The sequence below is a fragment of the Vicugna pacos genome, chromosome 14 (genome assembly GCF_048564905.1).
Source record: "Vicugna pacos chromosome 14, VicPac4, whole genome shotgun sequence".
NCBI lineage: Eukaryota > Metazoa > Chordata > Mammalia > Artiodactyla > Camelidae > Vicugna > Vicugna pacos.
This window is the reverse complement of record NC_133000.1, coordinates 17327406-17349157: the sequence shown is the minus strand read 5'-3', so window position 1 is coordinate 17349157 and position 21752 is coordinate 17327406. Positions and strand designations below refer to the sequence as shown.

General features: G+C 34.2%; 1 protein-coding gene across 1 annotated transcript in view; it reads left to right on the top strand.

Annotated features, from left to right (window-relative positions):
• The window catches only part of LRRC63 (leucine rich repeat containing 63), a 33524-nt gene extending 12096 nt beyond the window's left edge, over window positions 1–21428 (top strand). Inside the window, exons 5-10 of the mRNA XM_006209458.3 lie at window positions 269–426; window positions 9266–9364; window positions 13156–13292; window positions 15036–15119; window positions 16726–16965; window positions 21144–21428. Of these exons, the coding sequence (XP_006209520.2) occupies window positions 269–426; window positions 9266–9364; window positions 13156–13292; window positions 15036–15119; window positions 16726–16965; window positions 21144–21330 (905 nt within the window). The 3' untranslated portion in view covers window positions 21331–21428. The remainder of the gene's footprint in view (window positions 1–268; window positions 427–9265; window positions 9365–13155; window positions 13293–15035; window positions 15120–16725; window positions 16966–21143) is intronic.
• The last annotated feature ends 324 nt before the right edge of the window (window positions 21429–21752 follow it).

Here is a 21752-nt window from a genome sequence, read left to right as displayed (position 1 = left end):
CGGAGATTGGTGGAACCCAAGTTATCCAGGTAGAAATCTACCAGCTTATTGTTTTCTTTCTGAAAGACAACTGTGCTAGATAATATTAAAAAAAAAAAAAAAGGTTGGCAAAGAACCAACTGAGATTGGGTGGGTGAAGTTTACGGGGACTCTCTCTCAAAGGATGTGTTCAGGTAACTTATTTATGAAGACTCAGTGTTAACATAAATAACTTTTAACTTTCACTCTAAGTGATGACACATTGAAGTCTCCTGTTTTGTTTATTTAGGTGTCAAGTCAAAAAAAATAGAAACATCAGTGACACATACTATACAAGGTGAAGGCTTTAAGACTGTTGTGGCAACACGATATGAAACGATAACAGCCATGACCAACCTGGCCACAGTAAACTGTCAGATATATGGGAGAAATGCGCTTAACCTTAAGGTACGCTACATCTTTTTAATGGCAGCTTCCTGTTGTATTATCAGTTATTTTTGCCTTCAGTTTCCTAACTTGGGTTAGTTTCCACAGGATTGCAGGAGTGACATCAAGAGGTAATGGCTGGGGAGATGGAGTTGTATTGTAACAAAAGTTGTGTGTGCTAATGAAGTTAACCTGGTATCAACCCAAACTAGATGGTTTTAAATTTAGGATGCCAATTGGAATCTTCATGGTAACCACTCCTAAGAAACTGTCTTAAAAATATACACAAAAGGGAGTGAGAAAGGAATCAATATGACATTACAGAAAATTAATTAAACACCAAGGAGGCAGTAGTGGAGTAAACAACGAATAACAACAACAACAACAAAAAACCATTCTGGAAAAGGCAAAATTATGGTGACAGTAAATATATCAGTGGTTTCAACAGATTTGGGGGGAAAGGAGGGAAGGATGAATAGGGGGAGCACAGGGGATCTTTAAGGCAGTGAAATTATTCTGCACGATACTGTCATAATGGATACATTTCATTATACACTTGTCAAAACCCACAGAATATACAACACAAAGTCTGAACTCAATATAAATTATGGATTTAGGTTGATAATGATGTGCTGATGTTAGTCCATGGATGATAATAAGTATACTGGTGGGTGAGATGATGTTGAGAGATGCTGAGGGAATGTGTGGGGAAGGGACATGTGAAGAAGAAAGATCTCAAATCAATAATGTAACTTTACAACTTAAGGAACTTGAATAAAAGAACAAACTACACCCAAAATCAGCAGAAAGAAGGAAATAATAAAGATTAGAACAGAGATACATGAAATAGAGGATAGAAAAGCAATAGGGAGGATCAATGAAAACAAGTTAATTCTTTGAAAAGGTCAACACAATTGACCTTTGTCTAGACTAAGAAAAAAGAGAGAAGGTACAATAAAATCAGAAATGAAAATGGAAACATTACTTTTGGCTTCACAGAATTAAAGGGGATTATAAGAGAATACTATGAACAATTGTATGCCTGCAAATTAAATATCCTAGATGAAATGAAATGTTTTCTAGAAAAAACATAAATTACCAAAACTGACTCAACAACAAATAGAAATTTGAGCAGACTTGTAAAAAGTAAATAATGAAAACCTCCCAACAAAGAAAAGTCCAGGACCAGAGGGCTTCATGGGTAAATTTCACTAAACGTTTAAAGAAAAATGAACACCTATACTCAAAATCTTCCAGAAAATAAAAGAGGAAGGAACATCTCTAATAGTATCCCAAACCCAACTCCACTGTTGGCAGGGTGGGAATCCCACACTACCAAACAATTCTTGGACACCAACTGGGTGTCCTACAATTCAACTCAATTCTGACAATGTCTACCCAGAGATAACATTAGATTCCACAGGTAAAGTGCTCACTCCTATAAGACTGCCCTCCACTCCAGATGCCAATCACAAGCCCAGGTTGTTACCAGTGATTCTGACCAATCAGCTACAGATTGGAGGTTCCAACCATCCACTCCAATTCAGGATGCCAATCGCGAGTCCAGGTTGTTACCTATACTTCTGACCAACTGGCTATAATACAGAAATTCCCATGACCCCTTCCTTGGGTTTGATTAATTTATTAGAGTGACTCACAGAACTCAGGAAACCTACTTACTTACTTGACTACTAGTTTATTACAAAGGATATTAAAGGATATGAACCAAAAGCCAGATAGATGAAGAAATACCTAGGGCACAGTATGAGAAGGTGTGGATATTCCACGCCCTCTCCAGGTGCTACTCTCCCCAAATTCCCACATGTTCACCAACCTTCAAGCTCTCCAAACCCTGTCCTTCTGGTTTTTATGGAGGCTTCATTAATAGGTATACCTGATTAAATCATTGGTCATTGGTGATTGAACTCAGTCTTCAACCCCTTCCCTTCTTTAGAGGTGGAAGAATCGAAAGTTCCAGGCTTCTAATCACACAGCTAGGTTCTTCTGTCACCCAGCGCCCATTCTTAGGAGCTTGTCAAAAGTCACTTCTTTAGCATAAACCCAGCTGTGGTGGAGAGGGGCTTATTATGAACAACAAGACACCTATTTCACTTCTGGAACTGAAGACAGGAGCCCAAGTATTACAATAAAACATGCTCCCACTGCTTTTATTGTTCAGGAAATTCCAAGGGTTTTGGGAGCTGGTAGCCAAGAACTATGGATGAAATCCAAATATATAAGAGAAATATACATTGGTCATTCAGATGACCAAATATATTTGCTTATAAATTAAAATAGCACAACTTATAATACGTTTTGTGCTTTCAGTGTAACCCAGATACCCAAAGAAGATGAAGACATCACAAGAAAACTACAGATCAATATCCCTTAATTAATTAATAAAATTACTAAATTCATTGGATAATTGACTAAGAAAAAAAGAAACTCTGAATGCCAAATTCAAAATTTAAAAAGAGGAAATCACCACATTTCCTATCGACATTAAAACAGCAAACAATGAAATAATAAGAACAGTATTTTCCCAATAAATGCAGTGACTTCGGTGAAATGGAAAAAATTTTTTTTGAAATACACAACTTGCTGAAACAGGCACAAGAACTAGAACATCAGAATAGTCTTGCACCTGTGAAAAACCTAATTTGATATTTTAATTAAATTGTGAGAATTTAATTTCTTCACACAAAGAAAGCTCCTGGCACATAGGAATTCACTGGTGATTCTATCAAACACTGAAGGAAGAAATAATACCAGTTTACACTAACTGCTTCAGAAAGTAGAGAAGGAACAACACCTGCTAACTCATTTTATGATGCCTGTATAACTCTCATACTAAAGCCAGACAAGGATATTACAGGAAAGGAAAATAATAGACCATTATTGTTCATAAATATAAGTGTAAAAAACCTCAATGAAATATTAGGAAATCAAATCCAGCAATATCAAAAATTAAAAATAAAGAACAATGTATCATGACCAAATGAAGCTTTCCCAAGAAGTTCAAAGTTGTTTTAATATTTAAAAATCAATGTTTATCCTCAACAATATCATCTCAATAGATATAAAACTTAAAAAATTTAATACCCATTTAAGATTTTAAAAACAAACAAATGTCTAAGTAAACTAGGGTTAAAAGAAACCTTTCATAATCAAATAAAGAAGTCTAGGAAAATCTGAAACCAACATCATATATAATCAATAAAGATTGAATACTTTCTCCCTAAGATTGAGAACAAGGTAAGAAAAATTTGTCATTCACTTTTATTCTACATTGTAATGAGGGTTCCAGCCACTTAAATAAGGAAAGGAAGAAAAAGGCATAAAGATTAAAAAGAAGTAAAATCATATTCATGAGCAGAAAACATGACTATATAGGTAGAAAAGCTTAAAAAATCCCCCCCCCAAATCACACTAACAAGTAATTTTAGCATGGTTGCTGGAAACAGTATTTTAAAAATTGACACAGGAGTGTCACCAGGGGACAAAGTCATAGAAGACATCTAGAATTCTGCCTTTCACATAAATTAACAAACAAATAAACAAACAAGGGAGAAGGCTTCAATAGTCCTTCACAAAGGATGGTCTACTAACGGCCAGTAAGAACATGAAAACATTCTCAACATCATTGTTCATCACGGATGACAAAACCACAGCACACTCATTGGAACGACTAAAATTAAAAACACTGACAACATTCCCTTACTTGTCTTTACAAAGAACCAATTTTTTGATTTGCCAATTCTTTCCATTCTATGTTTTTATTTTATTCATTTTGTTATTGTTACCTTTCTACTTTTGGAGGCGTTCATAGCTGTTCTTTTTCTAACGTTTTTACATGCACGTGGACATCACTGATTTTCAGCCTTTTTCTTGTTTATGTATTTAAGGCTATACATTTTCCTATGATCATGATTTTAACTCTATCCCCCAAGCTTTTAAGTGTCATCTTTATAAAATATTTTAATTTTGAAATGATTTAAATTTACAGAAGAGTTGCAAGAAAAGTACAAAGAAAACCGGCAGATGCTCTTCCTCTACCTCTGAATACTTCAGTGCATTCTCCCCACAAGCAAGGACACTCCTGCAAAACCACAGAGCAGCCCTCAAAATCAGGAAATTAATTTTGATTCATAACTCCATCCAATCAACAGACCCCATTCACATTTTGCTGATTTACCCAGTAATGTTCATTGTAACAAAAGGATGCGATCCAGGGTCACGTGTTGTACACAGTTGTTTTAGTTTCTTTCAATTTGGTGTGTTTCCAGCTTTCTTTGATTTTCATGACTTTGAAACTTTTGAAGATTACAGGCCAGTTATTTTGTAAAATGTCCATTTGTGTGGGTTTATCTTATATTTTCTCATGATTAGATATAGGTCATTCACCTTTTGGTATTAATATTTCAAAAAGATTTTTCTCACTTGATCTTACCAAGTGCGTGATTTCAGTTTATCACATTACTAATCGTGATCATTCTGATTACTTGTTTAAGGTGGTATCTTCAGGGCTTCTCCACTATTATTCTTTTCCCCTTTGTATTTAATAAGTGTATTGTGGTACTTTGAAACTATACAAATAATCTTATTTCTCATCAAATTTAATCTATTTATTTATTTACATCACTATTTTATTTGATACTTGAGCATAATCTTTTATAGCATTATTTATTTTTATTCTCAAGCTGCCCTAGATTTTATTAGTAAAAGTCCATTCAAGTTGGTTTCTGTGTCCGTTTGACATACCCCATCATTCTTTCAGACTTATCCTCCTCTCTCTCTGCCCCCGCCCTGAAACCTGCTGTTTCTCCAAGGATCCCTGTTATTTTTAGTGGGTAAGCCAAGATCTGGGCTAGGTGTGCTTGCTGATATTAGGGTATTATCGACTCTTTCAGTGGGTAAGCACTGAAAGCACTTTCAGTGCACCAGCGCGCACACACTCTCACACACACACACACACACTGAAACCTGTGAATTCACATCAATATATCCAATTCTAATTTAATGCTACAAGGATTATTCCAATTTTCTCCCTTGTTAAATTTGTAACTACCTTCTCCAACAGTCGGAAATTTGGTCTCTATTAACCTTAATATGTTTACTTATTCAACCAATAACCATATATAACCAACTTTTTTTTTTTTTTTTTTTTTTGCTGTCATCCCCTCACACATGTGTACTCGGCTCCTCCCCTTACTTGGGATCTGAGACCCTGTACTAGATTGACATTCTCCTCATGTTATTTGGTTTCTGTCACCCTACACTGGAGTGTTCTCTTGTGTGGATGTCTTCCTTGCCCACTCAGGCTATGAATGATTATGTTGAGCTGATCCTGCCCTGCCCACATAGATGTCCTTAGTTTTGGCTTATTTTAAGATTTCCTCTTTTCCTCTGAATTTAAGCAGTCTTACTATGATGTGCCTTAGGAGTAGTTTTTAAATTACTTATCTTCCTAAGGTTTATAGCACTTCTCGAATCTATGGCTTTATATCTCATTAGTTCTGGCAAGATGTTTGTCAGTATCTCTTCAGACATTGCCCTCCCCCTTCCTGCATGTTCTCTTCTTATCAGAATCCATCTACATGTATCTTAGAACTTTTCATGCTGTCCCATATATCTCTTACTCTCTTTCCCGTATTTTCTATCCCTTTTACTCTCTCTGCTTTATTCTGAGTATTTTCTTCTCACCTATATTCTAGTTTAATCATTCTCTTTTCAGTTTTGTGAAATCTGCTGTTAAACCCTTTATCAAACCCTTAATTTAGGCTATTTTATAATCTAATTTTTTATTTAAATATTTTTATTCCTTAAACTTTTACTTTAAATTCTTTATCTTATAATTCAATTTATTGAGCCTATTAATCACAGTTAACTTTTTTTTAAAACACATCTGATGTATCCAAAATCTGGATTCTCCACGGGCCTATTTCCATAGTCCATCATTTCTCTTGATTTTTGTCCAATTATTATCTTTTTGCATGTCCTTTTATTTTTGATTGTATGATAGGTGTTTGTAGATATAATTTGAGACCCTAGATGATGTTATCATCTTCCAGAAAATCTTATTGTTGCTTCTGGCAGGCAAAGGGGACTTAATCCAATCAGAATAAGCAGGTTTAGTGCTGGGCTTCAATTTTTGTAGAGCTTTTCTTTTAACCTTTTCTCCTAAGGCTGCATCTCATACCAAGTCTGAAGCCCCTCCTCTTTGGTAAGCCCTGAATCCCAGTTTTTGTCTCCCTAACACTATGAGACTGGCTGTGGTCCTACACAGCCTCTCTGCCACAGCTGTGAATTAGGCAAGTGACGTCAGGAGAAAAATAGTGTTGAGTGTTGTGTTTGTCACCCTGAGAGTCCCATCTTTCTGGAATTTTGGCTTGTTAAGTCCTAGCTACCTGGGTAATTCCCCAAGCCTTTGTTGTGTTTGTTTCCTCTTTTGGTTTTAGTGGGAGGGTTGGTTTGAAACAAGGCTGTTGATAATTAGGAGAAGTGAGAAAATCAGATTATTTGGTTTTGAAGTGAATTACTTTAAATCAAATGTTGGCAAGGTTTTCTGTAAAGGGCTAGATAGTAAAATTTTAGGCTTTGAGGGCTACATGGTCTCTGTCACAACTACTCAACTCTGTTGTGTAGGGCAAAGGCAGCCACAGACAATACGTAAACTAATGGGCATGGCTGTGTCCCAATAAAACTTTATTTAGAGAAACAGGTGGCAGATTATAGTTCACTGATCTCTGCTTTAAATGGAGGAAGAATATAGCTTTTAAAGAGTTGACTGGAGCTAATCAAGAGAAAAACTTATTTCCACAGCCATCAATATTATTTAAAAAACTATCTGACTCTAGAGTAGATTCCTGAGCACTGTGGGTGTGATGTAAAAGAATTAAAAGTCATCACTCTTTATCTTGTAGGCTTTTTAAATAAACAGATTTTATATGAATAAGAATTTACACAAAACAAACACACTGAGTAATATAATACAGACTCAGTGCATAAATGCTTAAAGGTTGCTAGAGCAATTCAAGGGACTGAGAAAGCCTCTGCACTCTTAGTGTTGTTTAGTTCTTCACATCCCTTTCACAACAACCGCAGCAAACAGATTTTATTATGGGATGGTGAAAGAGAGACCCAGGGTACCCATGCTGGGAAGCCTCATGGTGTATCCACAGGGAAGGTCCCTGGGATTCCATGACAATGTGAAGGTCCCAGACAGTCACTCAGCCAATATTCATTAATAACCTACTGTGTACCAGTGGTAAACTATGTATCTCTTTATGTACCAGAGCACAAAACAGAAAAAATACCTATTTCATGGAGCTTATACTTTAGTGGGATGTGATCTCATACACACATACACACAGATATTTCTACACAGTCTGTTCTGTGGTGATAGGGCTATGAAGATAAATAAAGCAAGTGGAGGGGACAGAGGGCTATTGATGGGGCACTGGTTTGAGAGGTTACTCTTTATGACAGGTTGTTCAGGGGAGGTTTCTCTGTTTGGATGACTTAGGAGCAGACAGCTGCTTATTAGCAGGATGTGAATGAAGTGAGAAGATAATTCATGAAACAGATGGCGGAAGGCAGAAGAAAACATAAAAGCACTAGTTATCTAGTTATCTGAACACTCTAAGTGGACTGATTAGCAACTGTGACAGACACTTTCCTGCCACATAATTTACCACTAGTTATGCAGAGAAGAGAAAAATGTTTAATGACAGGAAGAAAGAATAGCTATGCTTGTCTACCACCAACATATAGACATTTACAAATATTAATACTTTTACAAGAGGTCAGTCTTGAAACCAGCACTGTCCAGTGTAAGATTCATCAGCCATGAACCTTCTCATTCGTATCCAGCACATGCCATAACCTAATGCACTGGTAGCAATGCCTCCCTTCATGACAAGTGGTGGTTTGATCCCCCAGCATTAAAGTGCCTTGGTTTATTCAGTTGAACACAACTGATTCCATGAGCCTTAAGAAACAAATGTGCCAACCTTCCTGGAGCATTAAAGATACTGGGGGTACCAGATATGTCTTAGTCAAATTTGGCTGCTAGGACAAAATACCACAGAGTGGCTTAAACAACAAACATTTATTTCTCACAGTTCTGGTGGCTGGGAAGTTTGAGACTAATGCATCAGTTTGGTTCCTTCTGAGAGCTCTTTTTCACAGCTGCCTTTTTGCTGTATCTTCACATGCAGAGAGAAAGAGATCTCTGGTCCACTCCTCTTTTTATAAGGGCACTAATTCCATCATGAGGGCTCCATCCTTAAGACATCATCTAACTCTATTACCTCCCAAAGACCTCACTTCTAAGTGCCATCACACTGGGGATTAGGGCTTCAACACATGAATTTTGGAAGAACAAACATTTAGTCCATAACAACACATACGCTTTCCTCAATCAGAAATTGGCAGATTTAAGCAAGGAATTTTGGACAGATGTGAGATTACTAGAAAGATAACAGAGAAGTAGAAGTAGAGACATGAAAAAAAAAACAGCATAAAGAGAATTAAATATAATATATTTTCAATTACTTATTTCAGCATGTAGTGGACACTCAATAAATGTTTGCCTGTTACTAATTGAAATAATGCCTGTCACACATATAATACTATATTTCTTACATATATAAATATTTTGTAGTTTTTCTATTTTGTTTCTTTACATATTTAAGAAATTATCATGAAAGACTAAAATAAATGAATAGAAGATTATTGAAGGCTTGTTAGAGTAATATCAAACATTGTCATTCAGATTATGTGCTCCTTTTTTTTCAATCTTGTATGAAATATTTTGTGCATTGTTAATAATTTCTAATCGCTTGTCATTTTCTTTTAGGGCTTTTTTCTACTGTATTGTCCAGATTTAACACCTTTGGCTTCCCAGTTGGTATATCTTAATTTATCATATAATAACATCTTTTACTTTCCCACAGAAGTGAGTCCATTTTTACTATTATATATTATAATAATTTCTTATTATTAATAATAATCATAATTTTTAAATAGACACAATACCCTGGAATTACTAGAAAGTAAATATATTTTGTATTGCATCCCAAAATGCAGAAGTACCAAAAGTACAGTACATTTTTCTTAGACGTCCCACGATACAATCTTCAAAGACTGTATTATGGTCAGGCTCTCAAATATGTTCTCCTAATTGTACAATGTATATAAGGTTATTTAGTTATTTTTATAATTCTGAATAAAACCTAAAATGTACTATATCCAAGTGTTAATCAGAAGCTTTAAAGGCAATGTTTAGTGACCAGGTAATATGACGTCATAACAAGTTTTCATTATCATAGGCTGAAATAGGATATTCTGCTTAATAAAACATATGAAGGATAATCAGATATGGGATGAGAAAATTCAATGTCATTTACATAAACAAGTCATTATGAGTCATTAGGACAGATTATGTTTTCAGTTTCTTTAGTCACTGTTTCATTGGTCACAGGGTATCTGGTTGTTTTGTGAACTGACTTCCAGAATATTGACTTTTAAAGAACTGACTTCTAGCAAGTTGACTTGCTTTCTATTTCAAATATAAAGTATTGAAAACATATATTTTCCATAGTTTCTCATAATATTGTGTTTTTATTTTCACTAGATGGTAGACTTTGGCAGAGGACAGAGTCTACTGAAAAAATTTAGGACAGGAAAACGTAGAAGCAGAAATGTAAACATAACAAAGTATATATTTATGTAGTTTGTTCTTCTATCTGAAGAGGTTCTTCTCTCAGATTCTTTAAAAGACGTGAAATCATGTACAATAATAATTAATTATAATAATGTATTGTTAGCTCTGTAACATATGCATGTACTGTGTGTAACAATTATAGTACAAAAAAAGAAGAAGGAATAGACCTATTTAGGAACAACATTTCCATATGTCTGGAATTAAGTTAGTGTAAATCTTGAGCAGATTCTGATAAGTTAAGGTGTATTTTAAACCCTTTAAAGCAATCGCTAAGAAAATAACTCAAGAGAATATAGTGAAAAAACCCCACTAAAGTAATTAAAACATTAAACTAGAAAATATCCAGCTGGTGCAAAAGAAGGCAGTAAAGGAGGATCAAAAATGGCATGACATTTAGAGACTACAAGTAAAATGGCAATGTAAATCCAGCCATGTTAATAATAACATTACATATGAATACATAAAAAAATACAGTTTGTCGGATTGGGTTAAAAAACAAGCTCTGATATGCTGTGTAAAGGAGACATACTTAAGATTAAGAGATACAAAGAAGTTAAAAGTAAAGAATAGGAAAGGATATATCATGCAAATAGCAACCATAAGAAACCTGGAGTGACTACAATAGTATCAGGTAAAATTTTAAAACTAGTATTAGACAAAAACAAATTTTAAATTAAAAAATGTTACTAGAGATAAAGAAGGACATTTTGTCAATCTATCGGGAATCTGTAACAATTATAAACATTTATGTGCTTAACAATAGAACCCAGAATACATGAAGCAAAAACTGAAAGAACTGAAGGGAGGAATAGAAAATTTAACAATAATAGTTGGATACTTCAGTACCAACTTTCAATAATGCACAGACCAACTAGGCAGAAGATCAAGAGCGAAACAGAAGACTTGAACAACACTACAAGCCAGTAAGAACTAACAGACATTTATGGGACACTGCAACCAATAGTTAGCAGAATACACCATTCCCAAATTCACATTGAACATTTTCCAGGATAGACCATATGTTAGTCTACAAAAATAATCTTAATAAATTTAAAAGACTTGAAAATCACAGAAAGTATATTTTTGGGCTACAATGAAATGTAATTAGAAATTGATAACTGAAAAAATTTGTAAATATATGGAAATTAAGCAACATTTTCTTAAATAACAAAGTCAGTGAAGAAATCAAAAGGGAAATTAGAAAATATTTTGAAATAAAAATGAAAATACAACATACCAAAATTTATGAGATGCATCTACATTAGTGCTCAGAGAGAAATTTATAGCTTTAAATTCCTATATTAAACAGGAAGAAATAAAAACCTAACTGTCCATCTTAAGTCACTAGGAAAAAAAAAGAGCAAACTAAATCCAAAGAAAGAATAAGGAAGAGGATAATAAAAATGAATGAAATAGGGAATAGAAAAACAATAGAGAAAAATCAAAATGTAAAGCTGTTAGTTTGAAAAGATCAACAAAATTGACTAACTTTATATATAACCAAGTAAAAAGGAAGACTCAAGTTACTAAAATTAGGAGTGAAGGATGGGACATCACTACCAACCTTATAGAAATACAAAAAATATTTTAAGATAATACTATCAATACCAACCAACCAGATAGCTTAGATGAAACAGATATATACCTAGGAAGACTCAAGAATAGACTCAGGAAAGAAATAGAAAATCTGAATGGTTCTATAATAAAGAAAGTGTTTTAATAGTAATTTGAAAACTTTCCACAAAGTAAAGTCCAGGATTAGATAGCTCCATTAGTGAATTCTACCAAACATCTTAAAAAGAATTAACATCAATCCTTTACAAAGTCTTACAAAAAATAGGAGAGAAGAGAAAACATTCTCATTCAAACTATTAAACCAGTGATACCCTAATACCAAAACTAGACAAAGATATGGAAAGAAAAGCAAACTACAGAACAATATCTCTTGTGAATACACAGTGCAAAAATCCTTAACAAAATGCTAATAAACCAAATTTAGCAACATATAAAGAGGATTTTACACCATGACCACAAAACATTCTGACAATAAGATTAATAAAGGAATTCTATATACATGGAAAAGAATAAAACATTTAGAAGTAAGTTTTACAAAAGCACCAAACTTATACTGTGAAAACTAGAGTATTTTTAAAAGAAATTAAAGGGGACATACTTAAATGGCAAGAGATCCCATGTTCATAGATCTGAAGACTTAATATTGTTAAGATGGCAATACTCACAATTAATCGATAGATTCATTGCTGTCTCTATGAAAATTACAACCTGCCTTTTAAAATGAATTTGGCAGGCTGACCCTGAAGTTCTTATGGAACTGCAAGGGATTCCAAATAGGCAAAACAATCTTCTTGAAAAGGAAAGACAAACTTGGAGTATATAAATTTTCTGATGGCAAGAATGAGCATGCTCTTCTCCACCAATTTAAAATCTTTAATGGTACAAAAACATTTAATGTTAAAGAGAGCTAGCATAAGACCTTATTAAGATTCAGTAGACAGTAAAATATGCTAATCAAGCAATGATCATAGATTTAAAAGGTATGTTCTATTTTTAAAATTTCGTATGAAAAATCAGAATATACAAAATTACTGTGATATCAGAGTAAAACATGCTTGTTATGATACTGGACACTCCACTGATCGCTAAGGTTAATTCCGCTTATTTTCCTGATTCTGTAGATACCTCCTGCCTCCCTCATTCTTTGCATAATTACTTCTTATGAAACCATGTGCTCAATCGATCAGGATGATCTTCCCATTTAGAAAAGGAACATTCTTGAGGCAGGGGTATGGAATGCAGTAATTGCACTGTCTTACCATAGCTTACATATTAACCCTGGTCAGTTATTTTGAAGGCTTACCAAGGTATTTTTTGAGATAGATGATACAGCCAGTAGTGTTACCATGCTGATTTGACTGCATTAGTTCAAAGGGTTAATAAAATGTAACGAATAGGGATTTGCATACTTCACTATTCTATTCATGTTTCTCTTTTCTGTTCCTCAGATATTTTGTCTTAGAAATTTACAAATACTGATTCTGAGAAATAATCCTATCAAAGAAATCCCTTCTCACATTCAACAACTTAAGTTCCTTAGAACTTTCAACATTGCCTTTAATTTGATTACTACTCTTCCACTTGGGTAAGGTTGATAGTCTAATTTCCTAATCTATAAAATAAGCAACTACTTGTATGATATCTAAGATCTTTTAAACTCCAATAGGAATGTTGATACTCAGGTATAAAAGATATGGATTTTTTTTCCCACATATGGACGGTAATTAACTGACTAATGAAAGTTTTGGACCAAAACCTTAACCAAATGCCAAAACAAGATACCTCTTCCAGTTAGATTTTTAACAAATTGAATGCAGCTTAAGGGCAAAAGGTTATAAGCAAAGGGACTCTTAAATAGTTGAGTAACATTTTGCAAAAGAAGATTTTTATAGTAATTAAGGAAGTGCATCAAATTCACTGACAAAGCATTGTTTGTAAGCAACAATCCAACAAGATCTACATTCATATACTGTAGAACTTTTCAGTCATTTTTTATAAAGTATGTGAAAGTTGTATCATTTCTGTGTAAAAATACATATATATATACATCACACATTACACATAAAATGTATAAAAAGAAAGAATAAACACTAAGGAGTAAGGATATTATATTATGGGTTTTATTTTTGTTTGACTTATCTATAGATATTTTCCCACAGTAGCATAAATTGTACTGCTTTGATTCCCTGCCTTGATACTAGAATCAGACTTATCTCTAAGGAAAATCTGTTTCCTTTTTACTGGAGGATGGTATTTAAAAACCAAGATCTGGGTGCTGGATGTTCCCATTGCTATTGGGATGATATTGCTTCTAAACACTCTCAGTGGACAGAGAAAGCAATTTATATATGTATACTAATCTGTGTGTACACACATCTATAATTATTTGTGTATACACACACACAATTCTAAGTGTGTGTATATATTAATAATACAATGTGTGTATATGTACATGAAATATATACATCTAAGCAGGAGTTCATACTGGATAATCTATAATCATAATTACATAATTAGAGTAACCACACTGTCATTTAAACAAAACGTAAAAATTTCTAAAGCAACTAAAACTTGAGTCAACATTAAAGAGTCAACATTGTTCATTGTTTAGAGAGTAGGCAAATTAGTTTGACCTATTGATTATCATCAAAATTTTAAGGAACTATTTCTCAAAAATACTAGTGTTTCTAAAATACAGTAGTATATTTTTAAGTAAATAACATAGGCTATGTATGTATATCCATGGAAGACTGATAGCATATTAAAGCCAAGAATGAAAAACATAATGGGAATTTTAGGAATAATAATACAATTACATAATAATTATTATGAGAATTAATTTATTACCTCAGGGGAGACTTAAAACAAGCTCTGACATATGTGAAAATGTTCATTTGCAGAGTTTATTCAATGGAAACTCACACAGAGGACACATGCAGTGAGGAATGAGGGTACTGAATTCTTTGTATTTAAAGGCTGTTGTCAGAACTCTAATTTCCTGAGCAAAGAGACCTGACCTAATGATAGCAACGAAGAAAAAATTTATCTAAATGCTGTTAGGAATTTCTCAGGTGGCTTTTTCTAGATGGGGCTTTATCCACTCCAGATATTCCAAATCAGTCTTAAGGGATAGATGAATAATTTTTAGGAAATTTCATGGTAATTATATCATCTATAATTTAAAAAGCCTATATGTATAAATTTCAAGATCTCAGAAAAATAGTTTCTTTACCTATTTACTCAAGAATTAAACTCTTTATTTATGCCCACCCAGTACGATGATAAGCATATAATCATTTTTACAATTCATTTTCTCTTTCCATTTTAGGTTATTTTACTTGTTTAATCTTGAGAAACTTGATATTTCCTACAATAGCATTGCTTTTATTCCAAATGAAATCCAGAAACTCAGGTATCTTGGAAGTAGTAAGTACCCACAAGACATATATGCCCCTTAAGGGCATATTTGGTAATGATTGTTATGGAGAAAATTGAGTCCTTTCATTTATTTAATAGCCGTAAAACATAATGTGTGAAGCATTAAGTTAACCAACATGTAATTTGAATGGTGTACAGTATTTTTAATACATAACATTTTCTGTAATTATTAAAGGATGACCACCTAATAGGTTGACAGGTTGATTTTACCCATTTATCTGTGTGTGCACCAGGTAGTTCTCATCAGTTTTATTTATTTATTGTGAGGAAATACATAAATATATACAAAATGCTAGTAACACACAGTGCTTTAATGCTTAGCCTCAATTCTTTCTCACGCTAGTTTTTTAAAAGTCTCTGAAGTTGATCTCTGTCCTTCTAGGTCAGTACCATATTATTTTAATTATGACTTCAGAGTAATTTATTTCTTATAACTAGTAGGGAGGTTATTTTTCAATATTAGTGTATTAACAATTCTCTTTAGATAATGATCTTTAAGATCATTTAATATAATTCTAAGCCCTTTCTCCCCCCAAAACATAAAGTTATGTTACTACTATGGATGTAGTATTTCCTCTAATTTTCATTTCTAGCTGCCTATTGCCAGTCAGAATAGAGAAACAGAGGACAGAACAGAATAGAGAAAAGCTATTTACTTCTTCGCATTAATTTAAATCAAGCTATGTAATCAAATTATTTTAGTTCTGAGTTTTACTATATTTTCTTTGATATTCTAGGAGCATTATTTCATCTTCAGTAAAATAAGATCATCTTATTTCTGCTTTTCTAGTATTTGTTCCATTATTTAATTTCTCATGTAACAGTCTTTATATTTCAATAGGAGAATTCAGCCTGTTCACATTTGTTATGACTGATATACTTAAGTGACTTCTGTTTTACTTTGTATTTAGTATTTATTTACTTTCTCCTTTTCGTATGGGGTTTTTTTGGGTTTTTTTTCGGTGATTTTTTTTTCAGGATGCTATTTGTTCTCTTTTTTCCTCTCTTGTTAATTTTGGAACTTCACTGAACTTTCCCAGTCTATTACAGGCTATCTTTCCTTCCCCCCAAAACTTACAAACACATTTTTCTATACTATTTTATAAAAGCAAGATGAAAGCTACTTTCCCCAGCGTGATGGTCTGTCTCCCCCTATTGCTGCCTTCCACCAATAGTTGAGACCTTTAGAATACTTGAATTGAAAAAAAAAAGTGCTGATGTTTAATTTGTCTAGGAAAATAAATTCTTTCTTTGTATCATTAAACTGTACTATATTTTAGGTAGCGTAACATTCATTGTTCTTTCTACATTTGTGCTTACTTTTTTCCATAATAATGGCATGTTGCAAAGACCCAAAATATGTGCTTTAACTCTACTATTTACACAAATCCATTTATTTGCATAATATATTGGTTCGGTTGCTTTTTTCAGTTAATTCTCTTGATTCTAAGGAAATACTTAACACGTATTTTATTACTACTAAGTTTTATACCAGTTTTCAGGAACATTGGGACAGATTTTTACTTGGATATTATAAATTGTATGAATACCTTGTAAGCTATGGTTTCCTTTATTTGCAGATCACTTAAAAAACTGATTGTTGACGGGAATGAACTGACTACTTTTCCACCTGGAATTTTGAAGCTGACCCTGAGAAAAATCCTATTTGAGAATAATTTCACTCATCCTACTCTTTGGAAAGAGAATTCTGTGAATAGTCCACAGCGCCTTACTCAACTTACTTCTTTGTTCTTTTTAAAGAATAATCTACATATGTATTATACTGAGATTCCGGAGAAAATTCAAAAGTTACTAAAATGGTGAGCAAATTCTTAAGCCCTTTTAACCAAAACATACTGTTTTAAAGCATTTAAAATATTCTTTATTACAGGGCCAGATGATAGACTTACTGTACACACATCCCCTCACCTCACCCCCTGCACATACATCCCCCACACCACACACAACACTCCTGCAGTTTTTCAGATTGCTCCTTCTGGCTCTTTAGGCATAATAAAAAGTCTATGAAGAGTAGCACAAGGTAAGTTTGAGAAGGAAGATTGGGAACAGCTGCTGGAGACCACTGAATGCACTGGGGTTTCTTCTTTAGGCCATGGGAGCCATTTTATGTAACATAGAGCCAATCAGTACCCCCCCCCCTTTTTTTTTAAATCTATCATCCTGGAGCCCTGTGTCTTTGTGCCCTAATCTGGAAAAGTTGCTGTCTAGATCTGGCCCACAACTGTTAGTCCAGGACTTCCCTTCACTATTATCTTGGAATTTCCTTTACTGTAGTCACACTGGATACCTTGTTCTTCATTTACCTCCTTATTTTGGTGAAGCCTTCCCTCCAGTGTCTCCCTGCAAAATTTAAAGACTATCCACGTTTGAATATGTCTTTATTCTGCACACAGACTCAACTGATAATTTGACTGGGTATAAAAACTGTGGGTTCAATAATTTTCTTCAGGATCTTGGAGACATTGCTTCATCGTCTTCTACTTTTCTATTTTGTATTTGAGGTCTACAGCTTTCTTATGCCTTATCCTCCATATATAACCTATGTGTTTTGGGGGTAAGCTTTTCAAATCTTTTTTTCTAGTTGTTTTAAGTTTTCACAATGATGTGCCTTTGTGAGATCTTTTTTTTTTTAATTCAATGTTGGGCACGTGTATCCTTTCAATCTGGAAACGCATGCATTTCAATTCTGAGAAATTTTCTTTTACTATTACTTTGAAAATTCTATCTTTGATTTGTTTGTGTTTTCTCTTCTGGGGCTATAATAGCAAATACTGGGCCTTCTGAATTTTCCCTTTCTTCTGAAGGGTACCAGAATATGCCTCCCAAAATATGCCTCTTTGACATGGGGATTATTTTCAGTTTAAGGCAACTGACATCTAGCAGATGCAGGAAAAGCTCTTTACCTCCCCTTAACTACCTAAAAATAGAATATAAATTTCTCCTTTTGTAAAGGAAATTTCCATTTGTAAAAGTGTCTCTACATGAGGAAGAGAACTACTTCAGGAGACACCTCTTATCACCTGAGAGACTCCTATCTACAAAACAAGACAACCCTTATTTACCATATATTTCCACCCTTTGCCTTCTCATAACTGGGCTTCTCAGCCCAGAAGCCCAAATTCTCTTTTCCTTTGTTTAGCCTAAGATGGTATATAGGCCTCAACCATATGGCTGCCTCCTTGAGTCTCATTTCCTTGTGAGGGTCCTGTGTGTGTGTACATAATTAAGCTGTTTTTCCTCTTGTTAATCTGTTTGACAAGTTTAAACTGACAAGTTTAATATCCAGGGCCCGCACCAGTCAATGAACCTAAGATAGGTAGAGGAAAAAGATATTTTTTCTTCCTTGCAATTCTCAGCCGGAGGGGGCTTGTTTCAAAAGCCTCAATTAGTTTTTTGTATTTTTCTTTAACAAAAATGTACATATTTAAATTGTACAATATGATTTGATATACATATGCATTGTGAAATGATTACAAAGATAAAATGAACACATCCATCGCATCACATAATTAACTCTTGTTTTGTGTGGTGAGAACACTTTCAGATTTACTTTCAGCAAATTTCAAGTATATAATACCAAATTATTAACTACAGTCACCACATTGTACACTAGATCCTCAAAACCTACTCATCTTATAACTGAAAGTTTGTACCCTTTGACCTACATATCCCCATTTCCCTCTCCCCTCAGCCCCTGGCAGCCATCGCTCTGCTGTTTCTGAGATTGGCTTCTGAAGCTTAGATCGGACTTGTAGCTCAGCCTGCTTCAGTTATGGCATGTACTGTAACCAGACGATTTCCTTTACAGAGTATTCATTTACTAATTCAGCATACTCTGCTTTTCTATTATGAAATATATATGTAAGCATATTAATATACAAAATAAATATAGTTAAAATTGAACATCTCATAGCTTTGTCAAATCTTATCATTTTGTTATATTTCCTTCAAATCTTTATTTTTTGAAGTAAAACATTATGGATACAGTTAAAGCCTCCTTTGACCTTTTTCTAGGCTCATTTGCTTCCTCCCCAGAGGTAACCACTCTCCTTAACTGGTATTAACCCCCCATGTTTTACTTTGACCGCATCTGTATGTTATAAACAAGCTTGTGGTAGAAGAAAAAAATATTTGGTCTTTGCCCCCAGTTCTTGGCACAGAGCGCCTAAGACCCTTGTAATTTCCTGAGTAATAGGAGTGTTGTTTCAATAGTAGATGAGTTTATGCAAATAAAGTGACTTTTGTTGGGTGGGAAGGCAGTTACACAGCCTCTGGATCTGGGCTAGCAGCCAGAAAGACCAAGCTTTGATTAGAAGGTTGGAACTCTCAGTTCCACCCCTCTTCAACTCCTAGGAGAGGAGAAGTGCTGGAGATTAATGGCCAGTCATTTAACCTCTCATGCCTATGTACCAAAACCCCCTAAATAATGGGGTTCAGGGAGCTTCCAAGTTGGTGAACACACTCCAGGCCTGCAGGGTGGTGCACTCTAACTCCACAGGGACAGAAGCTCCTGTTCCAGATCCTTTCAGACCTCGCTTCTCCTGACTGTCCATTTGCATCCTTTATTATAAACTGTAATAGTAACTACAGCATTTTTCTGAGTTCGGTGAGTTGTTCCAGCAAATTATCAAACCTGGGGGTGGGGAGTGGATACCCCCAATTTGCAACCAAGTCAGACAGAAGTGTGGGTAACCTGGGAACCCAATATTTGAAACGGCATCTTAAGTGAGAGCAATCTTGTGGCACCGAGCACTTATGTCCGTGGAGTCTGATCCTTAACTCCAGGTAGTTAGTGTCAGAACTGAACTGAATATTAGGAACACCCAGCTGGTGTCTGCAGAGAGTTGGAGAACTGGCTGGTGTCAGAAAAAAACCTCCAACAAATATGTATTATTATTTTTCGTGTTTTAAGCTTTACATAAATATCACAAAGTATGTCCTTCTACAACTTGTTTTACACTTTCAGCCTTTTGCTTTGTCTCTTCTGATTTCTCCACATTGACTTATATTGCTCTAGTCCATTTTCTCTAGTATGATTTTCTTTGGAATGAATATCTCATAATCTATTCATCCTTTCTCTTGCTGGTGGACATTTGAATTGTTTCCAATTTCACTACTACCAAGAAGTCTGCCATACCATTTTAAAGTCTATGTCTTTATACAAATATGCAAGTGTTTCTAAGTCATTGAGTATGTGCATCTTCAACAAGAAGAAATTGCCAAATTGCTCTCTAAAGTCATTACACCAATTTATACCTCGCCAAGAAAGTATGAGGGTCCCTGATGATTCTCATCCTCACCAAACTTTGTACAGTCAGATTTTCACACTTTGCCCATGTGATGATTTATGAAATGGTATTTCTTTGCTATTTTGTTTTGTATTCCCTTATTACTAGTGAAACTGAGAAGCTTTTCTTCTCAGTATTCTCTGGACTTTTAAGTTTCCTCTCCTGTGTATAGTCTGTTCATGTGCTAATGTTAATGTACTAATGGGCTGATGTCTTTTTTTAAAACTGATTTGTGAGCATTTAATATATATATGGACACTAGGCCTACACTAGGTTACAATAGTCCTTTTATTTCTAAAATGATATATTTGTTTTGAGTTATAAAAATACATATTTATTATAGAAAATTTGGAAAATATAGAAAAACATTTTATGAAGAAGTTTAAAATTCTCTGTGATCACACAGGATAATAGGTCCAAGGATAATTACTGTTTTCTATTTGGGATTTGTCCTTAGAGTGTTTTCTTACTATGGATCTATTTGTTTGTTTGTTTGTTTTAGAAACTAAGATTTTTTTAATACACACATTTATTTTTTAGCATTTAATTTTTCACTTGTGGATGTCTTCGCTCCTCAGATGGTAAGAGCAATGATTATAAAGGCCATATTTTGTACTACTTTGAGTCTTTTGCTTAGCATCAAGCAAAATGTCTTTCCTTTAGTAGTTCTGATGTTTCCTTCATTGCAGCATGTCCAGATGTGAATGGTGCCATGGTCCAAAGTTTGGTGAAGGTTTTCGCATCATCCGATCCTATAATATTTTTGGAGCAACACAGCTTCCTGTTCTATATCATGTCTGTTCCTCTTCCTGCTATAGAAAAGTAAAGGAAAGTAGTGTTGTTTCAGCTAGTGTTTCTGGTAAAGAACATCTCTAAATCCCAAGTTGATGAATTTATGAGTCCCACTTTAAAAGCCATTAAAGTTTCTGTACATAATCTTTCATTTCTTTGAAAATACAGGTTCTGTGAAGACATGTCTTCTTGTGTGAATCCTCTTTGTAATCCTTATGAAAGTTTGTGATAGCAAATTTTTGCAGAATACTTACCTAAGCAAAACTCTTTGGATTTAAAAGAAGGTCTAGAAAATTTCTTTCTGAAATGTTTACTATAAAAAGAAAAATGCAAAAGAATTTATCTTACAATTGGCCTTTTGCCATCCATTCTAAGGGATAAGACAGTATTTCAAAGTCATCAGTGGGGTTTGCGCCTCATATGGATTTAAAGTCATGTACCCAAGTTCTCAACCTTTGTGTGTTTCTGTGGAAATCTCTCCAGTGCCAACCATCTCAATTGTGGAT